The 14819-nt window shown below is 47.3% G+C and overlaps 1 protein-coding gene across 3 annotated transcripts in view; it reads right to left on the reverse strand.

The window, feature by feature from the left end:
- LOC106576715 (ninein-like protein) overlaps nucleotides 1-14819 on the reverse strand; it is a 66849-nt gene that overhangs the window by 21386 nt on the left and 30644 nt on the right. For all 3 annotated transcript variants that reach the window (XM_014154049.2, XM_014154048.2, XM_014154051.2), the window contains exons 8-11: nucleotides 5331-5498; nucleotides 1292-1428; nucleotides 592-732; nucleotides 276-450 (exon numbers count right to left, since the gene is read on the reverse strand). In XM_014154049.2, coding sequence (XP_014009524.2) covers nucleotides 276-450; nucleotides 592-732; nucleotides 1292-1428; nucleotides 5331-5498 — 621 coding nt within the window. The remainder of the gene's footprint in view (nucleotides 1-275; nucleotides 451-591; nucleotides 733-1291; nucleotides 1429-5330; nucleotides 5499-14819) is intronic.

Consider the following 14819-nt stretch of genomic DNA (forward strand, 5'->3'; position numbering starts at 1 on the left):
CAAAATCACATGAACTAATCTAATCCTCTCTTTTGAGGTCTCTAGAGAGGAGAGTGGGATGGAGATGAAAACGAACTGCTTGCAGAAACTTAACCAGTTTATACTCATACAAAAGACGTGCATTCAAAAGCACGAGGAGCCTCTTATGAAGTGAAATCAAATAGAGGTTAAGCTCAAGGAATCTTTTAGGCGGGGTTGTCAAGCAATCGCCTGCATTCCTAGTACTCCTTTATCATTGTAAAAACCTCACAGTGTGTATCTATAGCGCTTGTCACCTGGGTGGCATTACAGATTTCCTCCTGCAGACTGGCATCCTGTGCATGTAGGACCTCCACTTCCTCTTTGAGCTTGGCCCGCTCACGCTCCACCTGCTGCAGCAAGACCTCGCTCTCCTGCTCCGATTCACTGCGCAGGGCCGCTAGCCTATCCCGGAACTCCTGCTCCAGACCCCTGCCAATCAGAGGGAGGTTTAAGTAAAAGGTTCCATCCTCCACGCATGACAATACACAACCAGTCAAGCAAGATTTTCCAACCATCACATCAGTCTGTAACATACAGAATGATATGGAGGCGAGAAGGAAGAGGTCTTACTTGATTTTGGTTTCATTCAGTGACTCAATAGTGGTGTGCCTGTCATCCACCTCTCTGACCAGCTGGAGGTTTCTCTTGTCGGCCCACTCCAGGTCGGCCTTGACCTTGTCCCTTTCCTGACATGCCTGGTCTGCTAGGACCCTGAGGGACAGACAGTGGACAGACATTGAGCATGGACCTAAGCACAACACTCATCAGAATGATCTTATCATGGAGGACTCACTTTAACAGCAGCTATTCTACATACATTATGCACAAAGAATCAAAAAGGCTGACCACAACAGTTTAATATTGGCAAATTAATACTTACTGAAAGAATGGAGTATTATGGTTCCAAAGTTGGTCAGTAAACCGACAAGGCAATGATTGTTACAATCAACAATATGAAAGCATCAACATCTCTCACCTCTAGGTGGAGACATAGTAAAAATCTATCAACCACAAATCCATGATGTAAAATGTAGGCTACAGTTTGTGTGACTATTACAGTGTGAAGTTGAACCAATAATTCCCCCTAAAGCAATTATTGACCATGAAATCAATAAAAAGATTTGATGTAAATGATTTGGTCTCAGTTTACGGTCATTGGCTCACACAGGAAATGAATCCAGAGGATGCACTAAAGTGTCTGACCATAACCTCTATAGAGTCCGTAGAAGCATGCAGTAGCAAAGTATACAGTATCAAACCAAAGACCCACTGGAGGAACTGGATCTCGTTCTTGTAAGAGATGAGAGCGGCCTGGTGGATGCCGTTGCCGCTGACCAGCAGCTCATTGTCCAGGGCCAGGGTGAGCTCCGCCAGACTGACTCGCTCCTCCAGGGGGAAGTCCAGAGTCTGGAGGGGATAGAACAGCATGAGGTCAACTGACAAACTTATGGCAGTGGTCACCTAATCATCAACCCTTGGTCCTTATTTTACTGCAGGGCCAGGGGCCTAATTTATAACCGTTGCGTATATTTTACACTAAATATCTGCGTGCGCCATTTCTGAAAAGATTGAATGCTCACAAATATATGGAGATGTATACATTTGGCTAACACCATACATATGCATGTTATAAACCAAATTTGTGCACGTGTGAACGGGCATTATACAATGCATTCGAAAATAATTCACACCCACTGACTTTTTCTGCATTTTTTTATGTTACAGCCTTATTCTATAATGGATTAAATAGTTTTTTCCCCCCTGATCAATCTACACACATTACCCCGTAATGATAAAGCAAAACATCTGGCCCAGCCAGAGTCCGGCCTCTGGCTGGGCCACTCAACGACAATCAAAGACTTGTCCCGAAGCCACTCCTGTATTGTCTTGGCTGTGTGCTTATGGTTGTTGTCCTGTTGGAAGGTGAACCTTCGCCCCAGTCTGAGGTCCTGAGTGCTCTGGAGCAGATTTTCATCAAGGATCTCTCTGTACTTTGCACCATTCATCTTTCCCTCGATCCTGACTAGTCTCCCAGTCCCTACCACTGAAAAACATCCCTACAGCATGATGCTGTCTCTACCATGCTTCAGCGTAGGGATGGTGCCAGGTTTCCTCCAGATCTGACGCTTGGCATTCAGGCCAAATAGATGAATCTTGGTTTTATCAGACCAGAGAATCTTGTTTCTCATGATCAGAGTCCTTCAGGTGCCTTTTGGCAAACTCCAAGCGGGCTGTCATGTGACTTTTACTGAAGAGTGGCTTCCGTCTGGCCACTCTACCATAAAGGCCTAATTGGTGGAGTGCTGCAGAGATGGTTGTCCTTCTGGAAGGTTCTCCCATCTCCACAGAGGAACTCTACAGCTCTGTCAGAGCTGTCACCTCTGTCACCTCCCTGACCAAGGCCCTTCTCCCCGATTGCTCAGTTTGGCCGGGCGGCCAGCCCTAGGAAGAGTCTTGGTGGTTCCAAACTTCTTCCATTTAAGAATGATGGAGGCCACTGTGTTCTTGGGGACCTTCGGTGCTGCAGACATTTTTTGGTACCCATCCCCAGATCTGTGCCTCGACACAATCCTGTCTCGGCGCTCTACGGACTATTCCTTCAACCTCATGGCTTGGTTTCAGATCAAGATCAACAGTCTGTTCACCTGTTAAATTGGAATGTATGTTATAAACCATGCTCCCTTTCGGATACATAGAGGAAAAACTAGAAATGATAATAGTCTATCTAATAGGACCAATTAATTGAGCGATGTGCATGGCAATTGTCGCCTACAAATCAATGGAAAAGGTGAACCGTCTGGTCTACCTTCGAACTGCGCATCGGATCGCAAAGAGCAAAATACTTGAAATAGCTTATCTATTTACTACTGTGAAGTGGGTCAAATTAAATGGGACATTTTTACATTTTAGTAATTTAGCACACACGCTTATCCAGAGCAACTTACAGTAGTAAATGCATACATTTTTTTAACTTTTTTCAAAATGGTCCCCCTGTGGGAATTGAACCCAAAACCCTCAATCTTGGCGTTGCAAGCCCAATGCTCTACCAACTGAGCCACATGGGACGACTGGTAGCCTATCCTAACTTTTTGTAGGCCTCTAGGCTATTTCGCAAGTACGAAACCATCAGTCAGAAAAGGTGAGGAATTTATTCTCCGCTGATCATGGAAATGCAATAAATAATAGGAAATAGAGGCCTATTTCTAATGATTTTAGAATGCAAAGACCAAATAAATACATTCTCACTAACTGCAAATTATTGCATATTATTATTTTTAGCAACCTGTTTTTTGTTATGAAAAAGAGTGTTGTGTATTCCTGCACAAGGCTACTTTTGCCTTCTTGCAATGCAATACTTCAGCCACAAGAAACTGTGAGTACACATGGTCTAAAGATTGCGGGAGGATAAGCAAATTCTCACGTCAAGTTCGGTTTTTATAAATGCAAACTTTCGCGTGAAAACTGGCGCACGCATGTTTTTGGGAATATTTTGTGCATACGCAACGTTTATAAATGAGGCCCCAGGGTTTTTGACAACTGGTGTATGGTAAATATAAATTCAGGTCAAAGTTCAGTTCATCCTCATGTAATAAAATGTGTCAAATTACAAGAGGATTCTCTCAGTAACACATAATGTAAATAGAGCGTGTCTAGCTAGGGCCTTTCGTAGGCAGTGTTCCATAGATTATAGTTCTACACCACAACATGTAATCTAAACCAAAAGACCATCCACTACATGTAACTGGAACTCACAATCTCAATTCTACTCCTATTACACGTTTTACACACAGGAAGGAGATATGCCCCTAAAGGAGTCAGAAATACAGTTTATGTAACTTGTCTTGTCAAAATGATGAAATGAGAAACCTTGCAGCCTTCTTTATTTAAGTGATAATGCCCGAGAAGCCGTGCCAATATATCCTTCAAACACCGGCTTCCAGGGCATTATCACTTTTATACAAAGGGTTACCAACATATTCAAATACTGATTAACATATTTTAACTTAAAACGTTATTTAGATTAATTTATTCATACTATTTCATCCTTCCACAAGATATAGTCTCGACACAAATCTAGGGTTGCTACCCAAGCCGGCTGGTCGTCCGTTCTATTGGTTCGGTTGCCAGAGATGAGACGCAGTCCTTCAGTCTTTTTGCTCTGTATCTATGGACGCGACTCAGTCGTTCGTTCTAAATGTTCCATTGCCATACTGGCTGGTAACGTTCTTATCAGTTGCTTGCTAGCCAGCCAACTATGGCTAACTTACAGTCACGTCAAACGTCAAAAAGAATAACAACAGTAGCAGCATTTGCATTTGTTTAAGCTGTTTTCTAGTGACATTTATTTGGATACATCCATAACAATGATCTAATGAGGCGCGATTTCGCCTGGCAAATAATATGCGCTCTCTCGTCAGGACACTGTTGTTCAGAGGAGCTAGCCAACAACACAGCTAAAACAATCACTTCAAACACTGAATCTGCAAAGACTGAACTTCGTTTGACCTTTTTTCAATTGACATTTCTTTGTATATAGCCATAAATATTCTGCCAGCTGATTCATGATTTCGACTGGCTGAGAAACGTTGCCTGCCTGTCTGTCTCGTCCCGACTCCTACACGTTCAATACTACTGGACAGCTGGAGATCGAATTTGAATATTGAAACAATGTTGCAAATGTCAGTGAGACAGACAGCAAGGTTTATACAAATCTCTGCTTTTGAAAACTAAATGTTAGTCTAAAAGAAATGTGAGGTAACGTTTAGATGCTTTTTATAGTGGAGATCAAGTTGATAACTTCCCTGCCTCGGCTGATGAGACAGTGGATTGCACATTCCGATAGAACAGAGTAAATAGGCATTTTAACCTCATAGATTTAGAAGGTGGAAACTTGTAGAATAGACACGGCTGGAATGTGCTTTTAACCAATCACCATTCAGGATTAGACCCACCCATTGTATAACCTGTACCAATCCCTGAACACCAAGGCTTTTCAGCAACATATCAATTCAAGTAGCTGCAAAGGAAGAGTAATCAACATTTCAAGGCTACTTCTGAAAATAACTGGTACAAGCAATGAGCGTGTGTTTCCATGACTGGAGGATATTCAAATAAAAACAGTAATAGGATGAAGACTTACATTGGTTCATAACTTTCTCACAAAGCTTACCTTTCACAGATTCTGCTCACAAGCTAAACCACTAAAAACCACATGATGTTCACACTGGCTGCTTATTATCTAACATCAAACACAGAGTGTGACAGGTTCCAACTAGCCTGACCTGTCATGGTACAAATCCAGCACTGACCTGTAGAATGTCCCTGCTGTTCTTGATGCCCTCCTCGTTCCAGAGGGTTATGACCCTCTCTGGACTGGTGCAGCCCGACCCATCGTCCAGCCTGGTCAGCAGCCTCTGGCCCACGGTGGCAGACAGGAGAGAGGGAGAGGTGGAGCGCACTATCCGCTCCTCAAAGGCCTGGCAGAAAACAGAGGAAGACATGAAAGCTACAGGAACAGGCTAGCTGATGGCCCAATTTAGTTCCTCCTCCACAGAACACCGCTGTAGATCAGTGTGGCACTGCACAGTGCAGCCTCACCTCTGTTCCCAAATGTCATAGAAATACAAAAAAACTCCTACAAAGAAGGGCATTGTAGCAGGAACACCTCCTTCGGTCATGCCGCTTTCTCTAAGAATAACTCGCCTCCACTGTGCATTGTGTAATCCAGGCTCCCACAGACAAAAGTGCTTCTGCACCACAAATACATTTATTGCACGCGCCACTAATAAACGCCATTTGCTGTCATAGCACTTAAAACTTCTTAGGGATCAAATCCTGTTAACGGGATCGATTTGACATGTTACACAATACATGTATGTTTTGTTCGATAAAGTTCATATTTATATCCAAAAATCTCAGTTTACATTGCCGCGTTATGTTCAGTAATGTTTTGCTTCCAAAACATCCGGTGATTTTGCAGAGAACCACATCAATTTACAGAAATACTCATCATAAACGTTGATGAAAGATACAAGTGTTATGCATAGAATTAAAGATATACTTCTCCTTAATGCAACCGCTGTGTCAGATTTCAAAAAAGCTTTACAGCGAAAGCACACCATGCAATAATCTGAGTACAGTGCTCAGCCACCAAAACAAGCCATACAGATACCCGCCATGTTGGCGGTGACCCGATCCTGTAGGTTCATGCTCTACAACATTCGCAGAGTACGACCCTGCCTCACACAGGAAGCGGCGCAGGTCCTAATCCAGGCACTTGTCATCTCCCGTCTGGATTACTGCAACTCGCTGTTGGCTGGGCTCCCTGCCTGTGCCATTAAACCCCTACAACTCATCCAGAACGCCGCAGCCCGTCTGGTGTTCAACCTTCCCAAGTTCTCTCACGTCACCCCGCTCCTCCGCTCTCTCCACTGGCTTCCAGTTGAAGCTCGCATCCGCTACAAGACCATGGTGATTGCCTACGGAGCTGTGAAGGGAACGGCACCTCCATACCTTCAAGCTCTGATCAGGCCCTACACCCAAACAAGGGCACTGCGTTCATCCACCTCTGGCCTGCTGGCCCCCTACCTCTGAGGAAGCACAGTTCCCGCTCAGCCCAGTCAAAACTGTTCGCTGCTCTGGCACCCCAATGGTGGAACAAGCTCCCTCACGACGCCAGGACAGCGGAGTCAATCACCACCTTCCGGAGACACCTGAAACCCCACCTCTTTAAGGAATACCTAGGATAGGATAAAGTAATCCTTCTAACCCCCCCCTTAAAAGATTTAGATGCACTATTGTAAAGTGGTTGTTCCACTGGATATCATAAGGTGAATGCACCAATTTGTAAGTCGCTCTGGATAAGAGCGTCTGCTAAATGACTTAAATGTAAATGTAAAATGTTGTGGAGTCAACAGAAGTCAGAAATAGCATTATAAATATTCACTTACCTTTGATGATCTTCATCGGAATGCACTCCCAGGAATCCCAGTTCCACAATAAATGTTTGTTTTGTTCGATCAAGTCCATATTTATGTCCAAATACCTCCTTTTTGTTCGCGCGTTTAGTTCACTAATCCAAATGCACAAGGCGCGGGCACTAAGTCCAGACGAAAAGTAAAAAAAAGTTCCATTACAGTTTGTAGAAACATTTCAAACGATGTATAGAATCAATCTTTAGGATGTTTTTATCATAAATCTTCAATAATATTCCAACCGGATAATTCCTTTGTCTTTAGAAAGAAAAGGGAACGGAGCTCGTGCTCACGGCCGCGCACGATCAACAACTCAAGGCTTTCAGCCAGACCCCTGGTTGAAACAGCTCTTATTTGCTCCCCTTTCACAATAGAAGCCTGAAACAACGTTCTAAAGACTGTTGACATCTAGTGGAAGCCTTAGGAAGTGCAATCTGACAAAATTTACACTGTATATTGGATAGGCAATCACTTGAAAAACTACAAACCTCAGATTTCCCACTTCCTGGTTGGATTTTTCTCAGGTTTTCGCCTGCCATATGAGTTCTGTTATACTCACAGACATCATTCAAACAGTTTTAGAAACTTCAGAGTGTTTTCTATCCAAATCTACTAATACTATGCATATCTTAGCTTCTGGCCCTGAGTAGCAGGCAGTTAACTCTGGGCACGCTTTTCATCCGAACATGAAAATACTGCCCCCCAGCTCAAAGAGGTTATTAATATGGCTTAGCCTACATTCCATTCCCCATTTGCTCATGGTTTACATCCCACACCAGTTTGGGACATGGAGGAGTAGCAGCAGTATTTAGGTTCTGAGCCAGCCTGAGAAACACACTTTTGTCTCAGTGCTGGTTCATGTAGCTAGTTGTTCCTAATACATGGGAGGCACCAACATGCCAAGCTTTGAAAGAAAGGATGTTGTCTTTCATAGCCCATGTTAACAGACCACAGCGACATATCAGGCTTGAAGTGCAATACGTGATTTCTAACTTTGGCTTTTTCTTCGTGTGGAAATCATTAATAAATTGTCTCTTACAGTTCATATAAGGAAATCAGTCAATTGAAATAAATTCATTAAGCCCTAATCTATGGATTTCACATGACTGGGCAGGGGCGCAGCCATGGGTGGGCCTGGGAGGGCATAGGCCCGCCCACTGGGGAGCCAGGCCCAGCCAATCAAAATTTGTTTTTCCACACAAAAGGGATTTATTACAGACAGAAATACTCAGTTTCATCAGCTGTCTGGGTGGTTGGTCTCAAACGATCCCGCAGGTGAAGCAGCAGGATGTGGCGGTCTAATTGGTCTTTTGACCAGTCACATCAGATCTTTATATATCAGATATTTTTCAGATCTGATTGGTCAGAAGACCAATTACTGAACAAATATCAGAATTGGGTTAAAGTTTCTGTGTATAACAGTTTGCCTTTTATGTCAGATACTGAAGGGAAGGGACAATTTCTAATCAATAGATCATATTTTTAATACTTTATTATGCCTTTATCTTAATCCTAAACTAAACTATGAGCCGCAGAGAATATTTCAAGAGCCTCCCGAGCAAGCACATAACGTTCGACGAACCATATGTTTCTTGGTGAGAGTGTGGTTGTCCTATGGTTATTTTGCATACAACCTTCCCACACCTTTCTGTGAATGGTGCAGTATAGTTGCTTGGCTTTGGAACATTCTCTGCACATTTAAGGAACTTGACAAAAAAAAAAAATTTTCTTGTCATTTCATTACTTTAACAGAATGTTTCCTAAAAGTTCAAACATGGTACATTTAAATTCAATTTTGGTAATGTTCTAGGAACATTCTCCAACTGGATTGACATTGGGAATGTTCTCAAATAGTTGAAAGTTGTCACGACTTCCGCCGAAGTCGGTCCCCATCCTTGTTCGGCCGGCATTCGGCGGTCGACGTCACCGGCCTTCTTGCCATCGCCCATCCACTTTTCATTTTCCATTTGTTTTGTCTTACACACCTGGTTTCAATTCCCCAATGACTTGTTCTTTATTTAACCCTCTGTTCACCCATGTTTGTTTGTGAGTAATTGTTTATTGTATTGCGGTCCGTATTTGTGGCCTTGTATTTATACAACGTGTATTGTGATATATTTGAGTAAAATTGCTTTCATTACTCATATCTGCTGTCCTGCGCCTGACTCATCTCACCAGCTACATACAGACGCATTTCAGAATTACTCACCACTGAATGGAGTCAGCAGGAGCAGACGCCCTTCCTGTGGCGGTAGAGGAGCGCGTCCAGCAGCACGCGACCATGTTGCAACGTCTGGGCACCGCCATGGATCGCATGCTGCAGACGATGGATCGTTGGGAGAGAGGAGGAGGTCGTCCAGCGCCTCCACCAGCCCCACTACAGCAGGCCCCACTGTCCATCCCTCCTTCACTCGGTCCCAGCAGGATTCGGCTTGCGCTCCCGAAGGAGTATGATGGGACGGCTGCCGCATGCCAGGGGTTCCTACTCCAGCTGGAGCTCTACCTGGCGGCGACCGTCCACCCGGCTCCTTCGGGACGTGAGAACGTGTCCGCCCTCGTTTCCTGCCTCTCAGGCAAAGCCCTGGAGTGGGCCAACGCCGTATGGAATGAAGGAGACGCGGCGTTGGACCATTACGCAGAATTCACCCGCTGCTTTCGGGCAGTTTTCGACCACCCGCCCGAGGGTCGAGTGGCGCCTGAGGCAGGGGACGAGGAGCGCGAAGGATTTCGCTTTGGACTTCCAGACCCTGGCCGCCAGCGCGGGATGGAACAACAGGGCTCTGATCAATCACTACCGGTGCAGTCTGCGCGAGGACATTCGTCGGGAGTTGGCCTGCCGAGACACCACCCTCACGTTGGACCAGCTCGTGGATCTGTCCATCCGGCTGGACAACCTGCTGGCTGCCCGTGGACGTCCGGATCGGGGCCTGTCAGTTCCATCCCCCAGCACCTCCGCTCCGACACCCATGGAGCTGGGAGGTGCTGCGCTTAGGGCGACCGGAGGAGGGGCCATTCCCTGCACCATTTGTGGCTGCAGAGGGCACACTGCTGGTTGAAGCTGGGGAGGTTCCTCAGGGAGCCGAGGCAGCAGGCAGGGAACTATCGTGTCACACCAGGTGAGTCGGCACCATACTCAGCCAGAGCTCACATGTATGTGTTTATTCAATTTCCTGAGTTTTCCCCGCATTCCCAGCATAAGGCGCTCGTTGATTCAGGTTGATTCTGGTTGGCCTATCATGACCCCACTATTTAGTGGCAACAGAGGGCTCTAAAGGGGTGGTCACGAGAGTGCTCAGGGAGGTGTGTAGGAGTTTCCATCGGTGCGACTACGGTGGAAAGTCCAGACCAGGTCTCCACCGTGCGCATCCCCTCAGAATATGCCAATTTGGCTCTCGACTTCTGTAAGAAGGCAGCGACTCAATTACCACACCATCGACAGGGGGGATTGTGCGATAAATCTCCTGGTAGACGCAGCACTTCCCAGGAGTCACGTGTATCCTCTGTCACAGGAGGAGACGGCGGCTATGGACACTATGTCTCCGAATCCCTGGGGCAGGGATACATTCGGCCCTCCACTTCACCTGCCTCCTCGAGTTTATTTTTTGTGAAGAAGAAGGACGGAGGTGTGCGCCCGTGTATTGACTATCGGGGTATCAATCAGATCACAGTGAGGTACAGCTGCTACCTGCTGCCTCTCATTGCCAGTGTGATCGAGTCAATGCACGGGGCGCGCTTCTTTACAAAATTGGATCTCAGGAGCGTTTACAACCTGGTGCGTATCCGGGAGGGGGATGAGTGGAAGACGGCATTTAGCACCACCTCAGGGCACTATGAGTACCTTGTCATGCCGTACGGGTTGATGAATGCGCCATCAGTCTTCCAGGCTTTTGTTGACAAGAGTTTCCGGGACCTGCACGGGCAGAGTGTAGTGGTGCATATCGACGACATTCTGATATACTCCGCTACACGCACCGAGCATGTGTCCCTGGTGCGCAGGGTGCTTGGTCGACTGTTGGAGCATGACCTGTACGTCAAGGCTCAGAAATGTCTGTTCTTCCAACAGTCCATCTCCTTCCTAGGGTACCGCAATTCCACTTCAGGGGTGGAGATGGAGAGTGACCACATTTCAGCCGTGCGTAATTGGCCGAATCCCACCACGGTAAAGGAAGTGCAGCGGTTTCTAGGATTTGCCAACTACTACCGGAGGTTTATCCGGGGTTTTGGTCAGGTAGCAGCTCCCATTACCTCACTGCTGAAGGGGGGACCGGTGCGACTGCAGTGGTGGCTGAGGTGGACAGGGCTTTTGGTCACCTGAAGGCTCTGTTTACCTCGGCTCCCGTGCTGGCTCATCCGGATCCCTCTTTGGCGTTCATAGTGGAGGTGGACGCGTCCGAGGCTGGGATAGGAGCCGTGCTCTCTCAGCGCTCGGGCACGCCACCAAAGTTCCGCCCCTTTGCTTTCTTTTCGAAGAAGCTCAGCCCTGCGGAGCGAAACTATGATGTGGGGGACCAGGATCTGTTGGCTGTTGTCAAGGCTCTGAAGGCGTGGAGACATTGGCTTGAGGGGGCTAAACACCCTTTCTCATCTGGACTGACCACCGCAATCTGGAGTACATCTGGGCGGCGAGGAGACTGAACCCTAGCCAGGCAAGGTGGGCCATGTTCTTTACCCGTTTTGTTTTCACTCTGTCCTACAGACCAGGTTCCCAGAACGCTAAGGCAGACGCACTGTCCCGGATGTATGACACAGAGGAGCGGTCCATGGATCACACTCCCATACTTCCGGCCTCTTGCCTGGTGGCACCGGTGGTGTGGGAGCTGGACACGGGCATCGAGCGGGCGTTACGCACAGAGCCCACTCCCCCCCAGTGTCCAACTGGGCGCCTGTACATTCCGTCTGCTGTCCGCGACCGTTTGATCTATTGGGCCCACACGTCACCCTCCTCTGGTCACCCCGGCATCGGTCGGACAGTGCGTTGCCTTAGTGGGAAATACTGGTGGTCCACCTTGGCCAAGGACATGAGGGTTTATGTTTCCTCCTGCTCGGTGTGCGCCCAGTGCAAGGCTCCCAGGCACCTGCCCAGAGGGAAGTTACAACCCCTACCCGTTCCACATCGACCGTGGTCGCACCTGTCGGTGAACTTCTTGACGGATCTTCCTCCCTCACAGGGCAACACCACGATCCTGGTCATTGTGGATCGGTTTTCTAAGTCCTGCCGTCTCCTCCCTTTGCCCGGTCTCCCTACGGCCCTACAGACTGTAGAGGCCCTGTTCACTCACGTCTTCCGGCACTACGGGGTGCCTGAGGACATGGGACCCCGATCAGAGACTCAGTTCACGTCCAGGGTCTGGAGAGCGTTCATAGAATGTCTGGGGTTCTCGATCAGCCTTACTTCGGGGTGAAACCCGAAGTAACGGGCAGGTGGAGAGAGTTAACCAGGATGTGGGTAGGTTTCTGAGGTCCTATTGCTAGGACCAGCCGGGGGAGTGGGCAGAGATGGCCCAGAACTCGCTCCGCCACTCCTCCACTAACCTCTCCCCCTTCCAGTGTGTATTGGGCTATCAGTCGGTTCTGGCTCCTTGGCATCAGGGTCAGACCGAGGCTCCTGCGGTGGACGGCTGGTTCCGGCACGCGGAGGAAACATGGGAAACGCCCATGTTCACCTCCAGCACGCCGTGCTGCGCCAGAAAGTTGGCGCAGACCGCGAGGCCCCGGTGTTCGCACTGGGGGACCAGGTCTGGCTCTCGACCCGAAACCTGCCCCTCCGCCTGCCCTGCTGGAATCTGGGTCCGCGGTTTGTGGGGCCATTTAAAGTCCTGAGTAGACTGAACGAGGTGAGTTACAGGTTACAGCTTCCCCCCGATTACCGTATTAACCCCTCGTTCCATGTGTCTCTCCTCAGGCCGGTGGTGGCTGGCCCGCTCCAGGAGTCTGAGGTGCGGAAGGTTCCTCCGCCCCCTTTGGACATCGAGGGGGCCCCGGCGTACTCCGTTCGATCCATACTGGATTCGAGACGTCGGGCGAGGGGCCTTCAGTACCTCGTGGACTGGGAGGGGAACGGTCCGGAGGAGAGATGAGAGATGCTGGGAGTTCCACCGTCTCCGTCCAGATCGCCCTGCACCTCACCCCCCGGGTTGTCCCCGAGGCCGGTGTTAGCGCGCGGCTCTGGCGGGGTGGGGGGGGTACTGTCACGACTTCCACCGAAGTCGTTTCCTCTCCTTGTTCGGGTGGCGTTCGGCGGTCGGTGTCACCGGTCTTCTAGCCATCGTCAATCCACTTTTCATTTTCCATTTGTTTTGTTTTCCTACACACCTGGTTTCCATTTCCATCATTAATTGTTGTGTATTTAATCCTCTGTTCCCCCCATGTCTTTGTGTGGGATTGTTTGTTGTTAGTGCTTGTGCACTTGTTTACTGGTGCGCGTCGGGTTTTTTGTGCCCATATTCTGTTGTATTTTTATGCCGTTGGTTTTTGGATTGAACTGCTCCAGCTACTTCCTAGTTCTGCTCTCCTGCGTCCGACTTCCCTGCCACCAGTTACGCACCCCTTTACACATATGTACAGTGCCAGTCAAAAGTTTGGACACACCTACTCATTCATGGGTTTTTCTTTATTTTTACTATTTTCTACATCGTAGAATTTTATTTTTATTTCACCTTTATTTAACCAGGTAGGCCAGTTGAGAACAAGTTCTCATTTACAACTGCGACCTGGCCAAGATAAAGCAAAGCAGTGCGACAAAAACAACACAGTCAATAACATAAAAGAAAATAAAGATTTTTCTATTTATGTACAGTGTGTGCAAAAATAGAAGTGTAGGGAGGTAGGCAATAAATAGGCCCTAGAGGCGAAAATAATTACAATTTAGCATTAATACTGGAGTGATAGATGTGCAGATGATGATGTGCAAGTAGAGATACTTGGGTGCAAAAGAGCAAGAGGGTAAGTAATAACATGGGGATGAGGTAGTCGGGTGTGCTATTTACAGATTGGCTGTGTACAGGTACAGTGATCGGTAAGCTGCTCAGACAGCTGATGCTTAAAGTTAGAGAGGGATATATAAGACTCCAGCTTCAGAGATTTTTGCAATTCGTTCCAGTCATTGGCAGCAGAGAACTGGAAGCGCGTGCTACGGGTGGGTGTTGCTATGGTGACCAGTGAGCTGAGATATGGCGGGGCTTTACCTAGCAAAGACTTATAGATGACCTGGAGCCAGTAGGTTTGGCGACGGATATGTAGTGAGGGCCAGCCAACGAGAGCATACAGGTCGCAATGGTGGGTAGTATATGGGGCTTTGGTGATAAAACGGATGGCACTGTGATAGACTACATCCAATTTGCTGAGTAGAGGCCATTTTGGAGGCCATTTTGTTAATGACATTGCCGAAGTCAAGGATTGGTAGGATAGTCAGTTTTACGAGGGTATGTTTTTCGGAATGAGTGAAGGAGGTTTTGTTGCGAAAAAGGAGCTGATTCTTGAGTTAATTTTGGATTGGAGATGCTTAATGGGAGTCTGGAAGGAGGGTTTACAGTCTAAACAGACACCTAGGTATTTGTAGTTGTCCACATATTCTAGGTCAGAACGTTCTCAAAACGTTTAAAAAATGTTGTGCTTTACCAGTCAGGAAACATATGGCTTTGTTCCCAGAAGCAATGGGAAACCAAAAACTTAAGTTCCCACAACTTCCAAGGAACCAAATGTGCTATCTGGGTCCTTAAATAGGTACAATATGCCGAAATCACTCTGCCATTTCCTGGTTGCTGAAATTCTAATAGTTCTCCTAATTTCAGCTTATGTGTCAAAACAAGCAAGTATAGTGTTTAG

Source organism: Salmo salar, chromosome ssa18 (assembly GCF_905237065.1).
Source record: "Salmo salar chromosome ssa18, Ssal_v3.1, whole genome shotgun sequence".
NCBI lineage: Eukaryota > Metazoa > Chordata > Actinopteri > Salmoniformes > Salmonidae > Salmo > Salmo salar.